Source organism: Camelus ferus, chromosome 9, assembly GCF_009834535.1.
Source record: "Camelus ferus isolate YT-003-E chromosome 9, BCGSAC_Cfer_1.0, whole genome shotgun sequence".
NCBI lineage: Eukaryota > Metazoa > Chordata > Mammalia > Artiodactyla > Camelidae > Camelus > Camelus ferus.
Genome location: NC_045704.1, coordinates 45,510,062 through 45,525,276, shown reverse-complemented (window position 1 = coordinate 45,525,276; position 15,215 = coordinate 45,510,062). Strand labels below are relative to the sequence as shown.

The following is a 15,215-nucleotide window of genomic DNA, read 5'->3' as shown; positions in this document are numbered from 1 at the left end:
AGTAACTCTTCTGTTCTTGTCTCACTTTCAAAACCAACTACCAAATTTACTAAAGGACTAACCATAACATTTCTGAGTGGGAAAGAAGCAATAAACACTCATGGTTAGTCAGCAGTCAATCATTACCTACTTATCAAGTAAGTACAAAAAAATAAAAGCAAGGAAAAAATCTATTTTAAATAGTTATTAAGAATAAATAAAAGTAACTGAAAAATCTCATGTATCACATCTTTAGCTCAAATCATCAAAAATATAGCTCCTTCATCACTACATCAGATTTCAATTGTATTTGGAGGCTAAAATCATTATCTGTAGTTAATCCATAAAGAATACTTCAACCTTTTCATTCAAGTACATCTTTATAATTAGTGTATTATACTTTATTTTTTTAACCTCGGTTTTTATTAAAACAGCAAATGAAAGACATGTGAATCTCTTTTGCACAACTTGAAATAAAATCTTAGCAACAAGAAAAGACAGCAGCATTATAAGCAACATTTCAATTGAAGAATAAACGTCCTTTACCTCTCTAAAATTAACAGAATTATCCTCTATCACTACATAATCAGGCCCAACTGATGTCTCAGAATAATCTGATCTTTATTTTTTTCTAATAACTTATTATTCTTAAAAGAAAATGTAATCTGATGAGTCAATTTTTCCTAGTAAAAAGTGGCTATTTTTATATATAATATTGATCACAGTAAGAAATGTTTTTCTGAAAAAAAAACGTTTTTCTGTACTATCATTTTCAAGTTTTAGGGGACTGCTGGAAAAATTACAGTAGAGTCAGGAGTGAATTAAGAGCAGTCCAAGACCCATCTGATTAAGTATGAATTTCTATCCTCTTATTGTAATAACCAATAGAATTCTAGTATTGAATAAAATAAAATAAAAATAAAAAGCAGAGTTTAAGAAGAGACATAAAACAATGACAGGAAATCACAGAAAGATGGATCCTAGAAACAAAAATTTGGATGAACACCTTACTAACACAAGACCTAGGAAGAGAAATAAATCAGCCTAGTGACAATTCAGAAATATTCCATAAAACCAGTAAAAAACAGATTGTAATATTTCATATTTTCTTTTAAAAATCTTCCAATCTTAAATGTTTAAGTTATATCAGGACTACATCATATTGGTGTTTAGCTCTTATTTAACCAGTTCTTTAATTCGATCCAAATGTAATTCCTTAACTCATACTTTTGAAAACATTTAATGTAATTTCTTAATTCATACTTTTAAAAGCATTTTAATATTTTAATCCATTGTTTTTATTACTCTATTTTTTCCAATTTGCTTGTATTATTTTTCCTGTTTCATCTGATTTTCTACCATCTTATCTTACATCTCTGTGTTTCTAGAATGACCTCTTCTTATATGTTTACTTTAGTTTAATTTTTATCTCAGTTTTTATATGGCAAATTATATATGCCAAAATTAACAGTTTTTAACACAAAAAGTCTAAGAAACAGTACCTTTTTCTCTGTAGTTGAACTTATTTTCTAGGAACTCCAAAGAAGAATCCTAACCTTCAAGTCTGAACATCAGAGGGATAAACCATTTTACTTTTTTTTAATGTACACAAACTATCTTCTTTAAAAAAGGTAGAAAAAGTGCAAAAATAGAATCAAGTAAAAACTTGTATATATTTTTGTCCCGTATTTTTCCTATGCAAGTTATTTTTAAGATAATTGCAATAGTATCTTTTATTTATTTCATCAAGAGTTTCACATGTAATAATGGGGTCATCAGAAACATTATTATTATGTATTATTGCATTAATAGCTAGACCCCTTTTCCACTGTTTGGCAATCACCATATTAAATAAAAAGGTAGTAGCAGAACTATATAGGGTGACTAGACTAGACTATAACAGATGTTAACTAAACTTATTATGGGTATTGCTTTCCAATGTATAAATATTAAATCATTACATTGTGAATTTGAAACTAATATAATGTAACACGTCAACTATACCTCAATTAAAAAAAACTAATTTCCTATTCCTAAAATGTGGGGAGCAGAAGGAAGCATTGATATGTAGGATAAATGCAAACAAAGTGAGTATTAAAGAGATTTTGAATCTATTTTTAAAGCTAAATACCCAACTGCAGGTTTTCCAACCTCGTTTTCCTAAAAAAGAACTTTAATTTATAAAATTAATTTTCTGTAAAAAATTTAACAAATCATAAGATAACAAATTATCCTCACTCTGGGCTGAGTTTTTAATTATTAGATGGAAATCTAGACAACTGATGTAAAGCATACATACATAAATATTACTAGACAATACTTCATATTATATACCATACGGAGTCAGTATAGCATAGTAGTTAAGAGTGAGACCACCTGAACTGGAATCTAGGCTCTACAACTCACCAGCTGTGTGACTTTGGGTAAATTTACTGAAACTCCCTATGCCTCCTTAGCTTCCTCAACTGTAAAATGGGATAATAATAGCCATCTCAAAGGGCTGTTCTGAGAATTCAGTGAATTCATATTTGTAAAGTTCCTGGCACTTAGTAAGCACTATATGGATGGTTGCCGTTTAAATTTTTTAAAATTTAGCTTTTACTGAACACTTAACTATGCACTAGGCTTCACATGAATTTGCCTCAAATAATCTTTATAGCACCAATGATGAAGATATTATTATTGCCACCATTTAAAGATGAGAAAATCGAAGCACAAAAAGATAATACGACTAAGTCGAGATCATACACAGAAATCGGAACAAAGATTTGAACCCAACTCTGGCCTACAATTTTTAGCACAGATTGCTCCTATACATTAGGAGCACAGCCTCCTGCTGTAGTATATCTTGCTGAAATAAATTAAAATATATATATTTTTGGAAGAAAATAAGACTATTTTAAAAAGCAATTTGAGAAATATCACTAGAATACAGAAGCACTTATATGAAATGATTATAATCTCTGATATTTGTTATAAAATAACACAGCTTGGGGGAGGAGCGAGGTTAAAAGAAACAAGATTAGACATACATTGATGACTGTTAAAGCTTAGTGGTATAGGGGGGCAGGTATAGCTCAGTAGTAGAATGTATGCTTAGCATACACAAGGTCCTGGGTTCATTCCTCAGCACCTCCATTTATAAATAAATATATTTTAATAATAAATAAACAAATAAATAAAACTAACTACCTACCCCCTCACCAAAAAAAAAGCTTGGTGATGGGTATATGGGGTTCAACATTTTATTCTACTTCGGTGTATTCTCTAAAATGTCCATTAAAAAGGCTGAAAATAGAAATAAGGTACATAGATTAAATACATTCATTACACAAGCAAATAACTTTCTTATGATTCCCTGTCAAAGATATAAAAGGACATGACATACTTGATACTTATACACTATACAACTTATACACAATCTGTAAAAGGTGGTCTTACTTTAAATAATTGAGTATCCTCTCAACTAAAATGAAAACTTATTAAAAGTATTCAGGCATAAACATCTAAATATACATATGAAATGGTTGTCTGCATTTCCATCAACTTGTTAAAAATATCTGCGTAAATAATTAACTCTTTCTGCTGCCTGATCTCTATGATTATGACACCCTGGTTTGTTGCCCAGAAAATGGATGAGTTTTTGTACAGACAAATATGACACCACAACAGGGTCACAAATTGAACAATATAAATAAAAACAACAAACCTGTTTCACTAACAAACACTTCAAAAAATTCCTCACCTCAAATTATTGATTTTCACTCTAATATATGTCTATGGGCTTTTTATAAGTATAAATATAATCAATAATTAATTTGAGGACATTTTATATGCTTTAAGTTATAGTTAAAACAATTTACCAGACACTAAAGGAAAAAAATCCAACATTTATTAAGCCAGACACAATACTAGGAATTTGCATACACATTAGCACACTAAATTTAGGAGACTATATACATTTTCAGAGAAAGAATATTAAAGTTTAAAGAAGTAAAATCAATTGCCCAAGGTCACAGAGCTAATAAGTAGCTAAACTGGTATTCAAACTTCAGCTTAATTACAAAAACCACTTTTTCCCCTGCAATACCAAACCAGCATATGGTAGACAAACACCTACATTCAAGTAAAATTTAAATATTCAGGGCCTTTTTTAAGTGGACTATAAAATGTTTAAGTTTCTGGTTACCTATATATTTTACAGTGGCAGGTTGGCTTTGGGTAAAGAGCACCAACTAAAACACAAAAGCATTGTTTCTACTACTGTATAACTGTTTTTTTCCCCCAAGTCCCTTAATTTCAGCCTCAGGTTGCTCATCTCTATAATGGGGAAATCAGTATCTTTGATGCCCAACTTCCAGGATTACAAAATTCAAAGATGATATATGTGAAATCACTTCAAAAACTACAAGAACAACACAGTCTTTTTTGACTTCAAATACTAAAAACAACACAAAATAAAATTTTCTAAAGTAACTGTTAGCTGTTTAAATTATTCTACACATTCTATTAACATTTCTAGAACATTCCAAAGCCCTTTTTTCTAAGCATAGCTCAACCATCATCTCTATTACTTGGCTTTCCTTATCTTTAAAAATAATGGAATAGTAATGGCATCAATGCTTTTGTAATAAATAATTAATATACCATTTTGAAATGCTCACAATATAAAAGTTCTAAATTCTGACTTTTCAAACTAAGTATGTGTTTGTTGTCACTATTTTAGTTATATTCGTGATCTTAATGTTTGATCCTTTTCCTATTCAGTTTGGTTTGTATAAAGTTAGAATTAAGATCTGGACTTCTAAAGTAGAACAGTCAACACATAATTTTTAATGATTTTGTGGGGTTTTTTCCAAGCTTCTCAAAGCAGATACAATAGCTAACAAGGACATCAAACACAGCAACAAAATCCCCTGAAACATTCAGCTGCCCTAAAAGAAGGATCAGGCTCTTAAGGAGAAAACTACATTGTATGAGTTTGCAAAGTTTCACACTTTCTCATTTAAACTCCATTTCAGAGAAAGCCTTTGCATACTCACACAACATGCTTTAAAATGGCACTTTGCTGACCTTCCAATAGTCCAGCTCTATGAAAATTCTGTGATGGGTGTAACTTCAGAGAATCTGAAAAACACAAAAAGTATTAAGTACTTTTTATGCTGAATAATTTAAAAATAAAAAAAGCCAAGGATAGCATACATCTCTTATATAACTGTTATGTTTTTTCAAGAGCTAAAGTATTTGTGAATACGTTCTCTGCAAAAGAAGGATAAATTCCCTCTATGTTGGTCTCTGTGCTAAACTTAGACTTTCATAAAGCATTTGTTTCATGGAAAATTATCTGATGATTACTGCCCAAATGGTGTTAATGTCTTGACTATTTTTAGCACCCAATTGTACCACATTAGCCCTCCTCTAAGAATCACCGCTTGATAACGTCTCTTCCTTTTGACAACCAAAACTACAATATTTCCGAACAACTTCAGGTAACGTGGCCCGAAAAACATTCTACAGGATGGTGACTGCCAACTAAACCCATCAGAGCAACAGACAATGGCTACAGTTACTAAGTAGGACTCTGTGTACAAACTCAATAGTCAGTCTAAACCATCTCACTCTGATTCACTTAAACGACATAAATAAACTAAGGAGAAGCTGAAGCCCCTCTTTTTGGAGGAGGTGAAATCAGCGGATGGATAAATCAAACCAAAAACTGAAGAAACTGAATTTCTCAGGAAGGAGGTTCACAATGGCACACACAAAAAATTTTAATACGGCTAAATGAATAGCTAATTGCCCAGGTTTATCTTTTGCCCCCTTCCAGTGATTTAAAAAGTGATGAAGAGTGCAGTGGGATCGTTGTGGTTTGATGGCCCTTGCACAGGGAACCTATTCTAACACTTTCTTGTGGTGTCCAGTATAGGAATTTAGCCCCAGAAGACATCAGCTCGTGTTAATATTTTATATCCCGGGAATCCCCTTCAGGACTTAGCCAAAAGAGTTTTAAAATGGGAAGCTCTGTCCAATGCCCACTCCCTGCAACGAGCCCCTGAACCGCAATGAAACAGAAAATTCTCAAAGGGCAGCGACTGTGCCTAAGCCGGTACCCCTGGGACAGGAGAGCAGTAAAACTAATCCAGAGAGAACACCACTATCTTTGTAAAAGAAACGGAGAAGTAAGTAAGTAGAATGCCACAGAGGTGGATAGAGAGAGGGGAAAAAAAGAAAATTCGGGCTCTTTCCAGCAATAAGATGACGAGGAAAGGACGCCTGGTTGAGAGGGGCCGTCCCAACAAGGGGAGGGAGTGGACTAGGCCGGAGGGAGAAGGGGGTAGAACCACGGCGCATAAACAACCTGGAGGGGGAAGAAAATGGTGACCCTGCACCCAGAACCAGCTCCAGGCCAAGCCGCCCGTTTGGGGCAACTTTGCAGGGGAGGATGGTCCTGGTAAGAGGAGCCGCGGCGCACATATCGCGCCGGCCCCAGCGCGGGGCCCAGTCCAAGGTGATTCCCGAGCCGGGGAGGCCAGGGCCGGCCTCTTGAGGAGTGTGGCGGGGCCGGACCCACCGAAGGACGCTCAGAGCCCCTGGTGCCGCAGAGACCCCGGGGCCGACGGCATTTGGGCCCCGCGCGGCCGGCGGCTCCCGGGGGGAGGGGCCGCCACTCCTCCTGGGCCCCTTCCGACATCACCCGACCCCATCGGCCTCTCCCTACCCTCCAAGGCAGGCCATCCCGGCCCGGGCTGGGCCGCCGCCCCCGACGGGGACCCCCCGGCTTCCCCGAGCCAGGCCTCCCCGCCCCCACGCCCCAGCCCCCAGCCTGACTCACCTCGCGAGTACAGGGACTTGGGCGACTCCAGGTCTAGGTCCGCGCTGAGCAATGAGATGAAGTCCGAGGGCATCGCAGCTCGACCCAGCCCGGCCCGAGGGCAGCGGGAGGGGGGGAGCGGCGGTGGCGGCGGCACCTCCTCTCCGGGACCGCGGGCACCGAACCGGGGGCGGCGAGGCGAGGGCGGCTGCCGCTGCCTCCTCCTCGAGGGCAGTGACTTCCACCGAACCGAGGACCGAAGAAACGACGGCGGGGAGCAGGGGAACTCCACGGGGACTAATTCCCGGCGAGCCAGGAGGGGGGGTTCAGGGCGGGGAAAGGGAAGGGGAGAGCCAACGGGTCCGTTTCTTGCTTCTCCTCAGCGAAAACTGACGGTCGCCGCCACCGCCGCCGCCGCTGACAGGAATCTGAGCCCCGCCCCCCGCGGGGCACTGCGCAGGCGCGGAGGGGGGTGTCTCCGAGCGGGGAAGAGCCGGGGCGGCCGCCGGAGGGAGGGGAGGCGCGCCACGGAACAGCATCAACAAGGGCTTCGCTTCCTGCCACCGCGCCCGGGGCTGCTGTTCCCCAGCCGGGAAAGGGCCCCGCCGGCAGGGAGGGAGGGAGGCTGGGAGGTGTCCGCGCCTGGGGCCCCGGGGAAAGAAAAGGTATTTGCACCGACCTGGTGGCGGCGAGCCGGAGGCGACCGGCCCAGCGCCGAGCTGAGCGCCGGAGGAGACCGACCGGGGGAATCGGGACGTGTGCGGAAAGTGGAGACGGACCCCAGAACCCGGCGGCCAGGGCGGACTGGCTTGGGGTATCGCAGGGGAATGGAGTTTCGTCGCTTGCACTGTCACCATCCCTTTGGGGTTTTCGTAGCAGTGTCTAAGTTGAGTTGGCCAACTCAATTAGGAAATGACAGATAATATAGTAAAAACCTCGGGTTATTGGTAATTTTTTAATCAAAGTACTTTCTCCCCCTTCCTGAGCCCTTCCCCTTCTTTCTCTTCCCTCCTCCCCCAACCTTTAGAGGCTGAAAACTTTAAAAAGCGAGGGGAAAAAACCATTCTGATGGTGCTGGGATGGCGATGGCCGGGTTTATTCGGAGTGGGTATAAAAGTCGGTTTAAAAATGAGTCATGTGAATCCACGTGGCTGTTGTAGAGGAAAAAGGGAAACAAGCAAACCTAAACACCGCTCTTCCAAATAGTTTTTCATTTTTTTACTTTTGGACCAGTCAAGGCGGGAGGAAGAACATCTTTAATTGAGTTTTTGCTATTCTGTTCATGGGGCCAAAAGTTTCCGTTGCAAAAACTGAAAACCCTCACTCACCTACACCGCAGACCGTTTCCTGACTCTAATAGACTTCTGAGAAATTTTTAATCAAGTTATTAAAATATCAATTGGAGTGCAGGGTATGCTACTTGGGAAACAATTTTAATCTTGTGTGGAATATTGATGCCAGCAGCCAGTTGGTTTCGATTCTGTTATTTTATCTACAAAGATAGTTACAAATCATAAAAATGAGTCTGCTGCTATATATATAATTTATAGAGCCTTTCCCCTAGGAATTTGGACAATTCACCTGGACTTGCAGTGGTGGAGATGGGGGGAAGAAGCTCTCAGCAGGGGGCCCCTGCAGGTGTCTCTAGGGTGAGGCCTTTGCAAAGATTTACCTGCAGACCTAGAATTTAAACTTGTGTCATCAGAATCTCTGTATCTTAACATCTGAACATCTGATTCCAGGTTGCTCAATTCTTTTCACTGCATTCTGTGTAGTAAGTAAGTAATCAGCCCTGTGAACATTTTCTTCCTGTCAGAGGTAAGAAAGCTTCTCAGAACCACCCCAAGAACAGCAGAGCAGAACAGGAAACTATCCTCAAATCTCCATCACCTCTGTATGCTGTTGTAACAAGTCCCAAGGGAAGTCCCTTCAAAACTGGTCAGAGTCCCACTCATTTGAGAGAGGAAGATTCAAACCCCACATTGCCCAACAGGCCAAGGGCTAGGCCAAGGCTTTTGAATCTGAGTAAGAGTAAACACCTGTTGGAGACCTCTCCCCTCCATTAGTCAATAAATAATGTGAGGAGAGGAAGTTGCAATGCACCAGGCAGAACCCCAATACTAAAAAAAAAAGTTGGGTGAATCACTCTGAGCGTATTCCTCTTCCCCAGGCTTATGTAATAATTCAACAAATTTAGGGTATAGGAAATCCCCAGTGCTGTTCTGACCCTAATTAACAAGACGAAAATTGGCAAGGCCTCTTCCTTCCCCTTTCCTTCAACACTTCTCTGCCTTTTTGTGATTTTTTTCCCCCAGTAAGGATGTGTCATTGTTTATGTTAATCAGATTTCCCCTGATTAGCTAAGAGCAAAGTGAACAGAGGTCCCCCAAAGTGTGACTTGACCTAGACCTGTGAATTCTAAAGATTCTTTGGGCTCAGGCCCCACCCCACCAAGCTCTGCATCAAGCAGTGATTATATCTAAATGAATATTTGAAAATTCAGTGGTTAAACCCACCTCCCATCCTTTTACAGAGACAGGCTTTTTGAAAAAGTGTTTAAATGAATGGCCATGCTTTGCAATAGCATAAAGACCCAGATTTTCATTTTGTCCTTAAAATTCCAGTGACTAAAAACACAAATAAATTCATTAGTAAACAATGTTTGTTCTGTTCTGATCACAAAATACAATATGACCTACATGATATTTAGGGTTACCAAAAACAACTATCTGGTCATTGCGTTTTTAATCAATTACATGCTACCTCAAGTTCCTATGATATTTCCTTCTCTGGTCATTAATGTCTCAGTTGCTTCCCCCCTTGTATTTGATATTTGAAATAGTCTCTTGTCTTATTTTAAAAACCACTCTGTCACCCAAACATACATCTTCATTAAACTTTCTGTGTACACAATAAAAAGTAAGACTTTAAGCATATAAAATTTGGAAATTTCCTCTCACTGAAAATTACAATAGGATCATGGAACAAAACATAAAGAGGATTTAGTAGTTAATAGAATTTCTTTATATTACTTCCCAGTTGCTATATCACATTCCCCAGTTACTTGATTAAAATCTCCCAAGAACCCAGATTCACCTACAAGGTTGTGTAGATTATGCAATATAGTGGCAGTTTTTATATTGATGGTGTGTTCTTTAACCCCTCCTGGACTTGTTTAGGCACTTAATGAATTGTGTAGCTGGAGCTACTCTCAATGAAAGAGGTTCAAATGTCAACCACTGAAAAGGAATTAAATAAACTCATACAGAGGAATGTGCTGTCATAGGATCTACAGAATCTTCGTCATCGTAGTACAATTAAGGCTGTTAAAATAATTTTAGTCACACGTATATTGTAGAGAACCTGCTAAACAAACACAAAACCTGAAAGGAAAATTTCCAGATTCAAGTCATAGACCAAAAAAAAAAGTTTAGACCGCAAATTATCTTTGTCCCACCTTGAAAGCATTCCTTAATAATGGAGAATTGATAGCGGTGGGAAATAGCAGTGACAGCATTTGCACTGAAATAGTAACCAGATTCTTGTTTGATTATGTTTATGTGTTCATTTTCACCCTTAGAACATATTCCAGCAATATTTCTGAAGGTGAAATTAGTTTTGATAGTTTTTCTGTTGAGTTTAGAATATTCTCACTCCCTACCTCTTTCAAAGTGCCTAAATCTGATAATCAAGCATCTCATGCACTTTGATGAAGCACTTTATGAGTTGGTTGGTCTGAGTCAGAGTTTTCATTTGAAGTCTCATAGAAACCAGTTGAGTCTCTCAAGATCTAGAATGATTGCAAGTCCTGAGATACACTGCAATAAGTCTGAATCAAGAGGACTTAGTGAGAAAAGAGAGAAATGCCAGAGGAATTCGAAGAAGGGTGAATCAGGGAGGAGAAATTTTAATGGGGAAATAGAAACTGCTTAGCCTATTAAACCAAGAAAGGAAAACTTCTCTAGGTCATCCCATCCCAACAGTAGGCAGGTTAGACTTATGCAAACTGCACAAGAACTTATTCCCACTGGCCTTGATACCATCACCTATGTTTGCTATGATGCTCTTTCCACATCTAATTATCTAATTATAATATTTATTAAGTCTAGTAGCCTCACCTCAGCTGTGATATTAGTGTGACCAAGAGTATGAATTAGAAATGGTTTTACAATTTCCTATTACCCTGTCTCTTTCATGGAGTTTTAACCTGAGGTCCATGGGTTTGCTTCAAATCATCTGTGATCTGCCTAAATTTGTATACAAAGTTTTGCAAGTGTGTACCTACATGCATCTTTTTCTTTGGGACGAAGTTCTTTAACTTTCATAATATTTCTGGGGGGAGAAAAAGATCCATAACCCAGAAAAGATGAAAAACTATTCCTGTATAGGAAGAAAATCCACTCTTCCCTCTTTCCACAAATGGGCTCCAGAAATAATGCTAGATGCAGGAAACATGAAGATTTTACAAAGATGAATATGAGAAGTCAACTCTCAGCCTGATGGAGGAGATGACCTGTAAACAAACACACATTGTGACAGGTGCTAAGCTAGAGTTCTGTACAGGTGTCTAGAAATAAATTGTCCTTTTGCTTTCTTAGCTGATAGAGGGGAAGGGGAAGGAATACGACCTAACACATCACTTTTTCTTCTCTGCTTACTATCCCCCACAGCTGATACCTCTTCACTCCAACCCCAGTTTCCTAAAGTGGTTAAAAGAGGCTAGATAGTTGCCAGGCAAAGTTATGACTTTACAAATGTTTACATTGTGATGCATCACAGCTATTATGTGTTGATAGAAATATTCCAAGAAATACCTGGGCTTCATTGGACTTTGTCCATGGATGGTCAAAGAAACAGTGTCTTTTTTCAGGTTTGCTGAGGATTATGGCTAAATACTTAGGTTAAGGATGCAATGATAAAATAGTTGAATTGGTCATCCACAACTAAGCCCTAGAGTTGAAGGGCTAAGGTGAAGTTATTGGATAAACTAGACGAACTTTAGAAATAACATTTTCCACCTGAGAAGCATTTGTTTCACCTGAATAAGGAAAGGTGGACTGCTCCAAACGTGGGAAGCAACACATAAGAGATCTACCGACAGGTGTTGGAATCTAATTATAAAATATGAGGCTTAGAAATAATATTCATTTATTTATTCATTCAGTTTCTCCACCTGCAAAAATCCTACTTATCCTTCAAAGTCCAGCTCAGATATTAGTTCATCTGTGAATTCATCCTGAACCCTTCCAAGTAATATTAATTTTTCTCCCCTCTGGGTTCCCATAGCATTTTGTTCAAAATGTTGGTATAGCAATTATCAGTGAATTATATTACATGGGTCTTTCTCTACTATATTGTGAACACTTGGTTGTACAGTCTCTGAGAAAGTCAAAATTATTAAAACACATCCTTGCCTTAAATAAATTATAATTGATTGTGAGTGCATAATTTAGCACCTAGACAGAATAAAACAAACTCTCTCATAAGCCATGTATTGCTATAGGAATTTTGATGCAGTGTACAGAGATGGAGAGGATGAAAGGAGAAACTTAAAAAGTAAGAAAAGGGCAGAGGTGAAAGACCTTAAACATGACACCGAGGATTTTGTTCTTTATCCTCTAGACACTGGGGAGCCATTGAAGGTTTTTGAGGAGGGAAATGACCTGCCCAGAGCTGTATTTTAAGAAAGTAACAGAGGGAGAGGTGTGGAGAGTAAATTGGCAGCTAAGGGCCTGGAAAGAGAACACAGCCAAGAGTGAATGAGGCCTTAAAGGGTAGAGACTGAAAAAATGGAAAGAAGGCCTTGGGTATGTATTAAGGAATAAGAACCAAAAGGACTCAAAACTGCTTAAATGTCGAGTGAGGGAGAGAGAAAAGCCTGAGATCAGTGAAGAAAAGGAGATGATGGGCAAAATTTGAAACATCCACCAATAGTTTCTTCATTGTTGGAGTTCAGTGGCTTAGCCTATCAAAAAAGTATTTAACAGAGAAGCAAATGCCATTGCACATGAATTACCCAAGAAACTTTATACTTTGTTGCCTGGGAGCAGCAAAAACTCTAACCAGAAAAGAAATTACTTCTTACCAGTAGGAAATCCAAGTAAGCACAATTTGCTGACATTCAGTGAAAGAGTAAATTGATAAGAAACAAATCTACATGAGCATACATTCCCAATTTTCACTCTAAATGTACTTAAACATTAACATTTAAGTCTTTACATACTTACTTTAATAGTAACTAAATGTGGAAGAATTTCAAGAATCCTAAAGACCAACAATTCTTCTGAAAAGAGAAAAAAAAAAAAGGCTTGTAGGAATAAAAAGCAGTCACAATGTCTTTAAAGAAGATCAGTTTGCAAACCTTCCATTCATGGAAGATTTGGGTAATAATGGACCAAAGGTTTACTCTGGGAGGCGCGGACCAAGGACAAAAGCATTTAAAAGACAGGTTCAAGATAGGCTGAGGGAACTCTGTGCTTAGCCCTGGTTTTCTAAACTGGGGCCATCTGGAACAAGCAGGTTGTCTGCTCTCTGTAGTTATTAAATAAGTCTCTTTTGGGGTACAAGAGAAATATGAAGAGGCAGGAAGTTCAGGAAGAGAAAAACATGAGAGAAACATCTCTGGACAGTTGTTCCAGTAGATTTTCCTCCAGAGCGGAAGAAGATGTAATCTGTATCACTACTCATGAGCGAGTCCACCCCAACTTCATCTTCAGAGTTGGGGGCTGTCTTTAGATGTCGCACTCCATGGGTTCTAATTTCTCCTAGACAGACTTGGTGTTTTTTCTGCAGTGTTCAAATATCTCCACAGTCAAAAGTTACCGAAGGAGCATGTAATCACATGATCCAAGGAAATATCTGATGGATGTGTATTTCTCATAGCTGTTGTACATACTTATTTATGTTCAACCTATCAGAGGCTGCTTGATGAAGTGGAAAGTGAATGGACTTAGAACCAGGAGTCCTCTAAATTGTAGTTCTATGCATGTACTAAGCAGAGGATGTCCACTTTTGGAACATCCAGCAGGCAATCACACTTCTCCTGAGTAGTATGACTTTCCTCCAGGGAGGAGTTTTTGCTTTTCCTTAGACTTAATCCTGGGTGGAGTAAGGCTGGAGCTGCTGGCATCACCTTGCCACAAAGAGAAAATAGCCTGTCTGAAATGGAAGGAGCAGAAGCATTGCCAAGAGATGGAGAGAGAGAAAAAACAGAACCTGAAAAAAATCACTTTAGTCTCTGGAGGAAGCCATTCCTGTCTTCAATGATCTGAATTGATAAATTCCTTTTTTTCTTCTTCTTAAAGGATTTGGGATTGGGTTTTCTGTCACTTCAGAGTGAGAAAGTCTTAACTGGAATACAATCTGCCGAGGTTTATAAAATTCTCTTGGATCTTTATCTCTTCTCTGTGAAGTAAGTGGGTTAGATTTTTTATCAGGCAGTCATTGGGTTTGGCTGCTAGTAACAAACACCAGTGGCTTAGAGGTTTTATCTTCCTCATGCAAGGAGTCTGGATTAGGCAATTCAGAGCTAGTCTCGCAGTCCCATGATGCCATCAGGCAAACAGACTTTCCTCTCTGCCAGATTTTGAGATTTGGTCCCTTGTTGTCATGCTTGCCCAATGGCTGTCACCTCTAGGCATCCTGTCTGCATTCCAGGTGAGAGGAGAGTGGAAGGGTAAAGGGCAAAAGGAACAAGTCTGGTCCCTGGAAGACTTATGTAGTAGCTTCTACTTACATATCATTGGCTAGGACTGTGCCACATGGTCATCCCATATGAAAGGAAGGCTGGGAGATGTGTAGGTACATTAGATGGGTACATTGATCTCTGAGCACAGTTAGGGGTCCATTGGTAAGGAAGATGGGGGAGAAAAGGTGTTGGGTAGACAAATTATAGTCTGCCACAGACTACATAATGGCAAAGGTAAACACCGTCTCTGAAATCCTTTAATTCTAATCTATGTATTTTGTTTTAACTAAATCTTTCTTGATGGAAAAGTGCTAAACATTTTGTGGAAAGGGAGCACATTTTTTAAAATCTCAAATTTTGGAGAAGTAGAACTATATCTCATAAATGAAAAGACCATAGATACATGTGAAATATCAGATTATTAGTCAAAAACCCTTCACATTTATTATCAGTTCCATGAAACTTTCTTAAACTTTAAAATTTCAATCTTCACGAAGCCCATTCTCACTAACTTCAACTCTTCTGATCCCTATTTTTAATTGAACTAAGTTGCCTGGTTTTTCCTTCTAGTGTCCAGTACTTCTCAAATGATTTATATCCTCATCTTTTATCTCTCCAGCAAAATTGTAAACTTATAAAGAACAGAGCCCAACACTTAGCACAATGCTGGCTTATAGTGAGCAACGGATAATGGTTGAGAAATGAATGAATGGATAATTGCAATCTGAATTTCTATTT

At 38.9% G+C, this 15,215-nt stretch overlaps 2 protein-coding genes across 9 annotated transcripts in view; one reads left to right on the top strand and one right to left on the bottom strand.

Moving 5' to 3' along the window:
• The window catches only part of NFAT5 (nuclear factor of activated T cells 5), a 113,496-nt gene extending 106,208 nt beyond the window's left edge, over positions 1 to 7,288 (bottom strand). For 3 of the 5 annotated variants that reach the window (XM_032486635.1, XM_032486634.1, XM_032486636.1), the window contains exons 1-2: positions 6,812 to 7,288; positions 5,053 to 5,106 (exon numbers count right to left, since the gene is read on the bottom strand). In XM_032486635.1, the coding sequence (XP_032342526.1) occupies positions 5,053 to 5,106; positions 6,812 to 6,884 (127 nt within the window). In that variant the 5' untranslated portion in view covers positions 6,885 to 7,288. The remainder of the gene's footprint in view (positions 1 to 5,052; positions 5,107 to 6,811) is intronic. The other 2 variants (XM_032486637.1, XM_032486638.1) reach the window with 1 other exon arrangement.
• LOC116665792 overlaps positions 5,839 to 15,215 on the top strand; it is a 29,340-nt gene continuing 19,963 nt past the window's right edge. The window contains exons 1-2 of one of the 4 annotated variants that reach the window (XM_032486648.1): positions 5,845 to 6,487; positions 7,174 to 9,449. In XM_032486648.1, coding sequence (XP_032342539.1) covers positions 6,422 to 6,487; positions 7,174 to 7,713 — 606 coding nt within the window. In that variant the 5' untranslated portion in view covers positions 5,845 to 6,421 and the 3' untranslated portion in view covers positions 7,714 to 9,449. Of the gene's footprint in view, positions 6,488 to 7,173; positions 9,450 to 15,215 lie in introns of those variants that run through there. The other 3 variants (XM_032486649.1, XR_004322482.1, XR_004322481.1) reach the window with 3 other exon arrangements.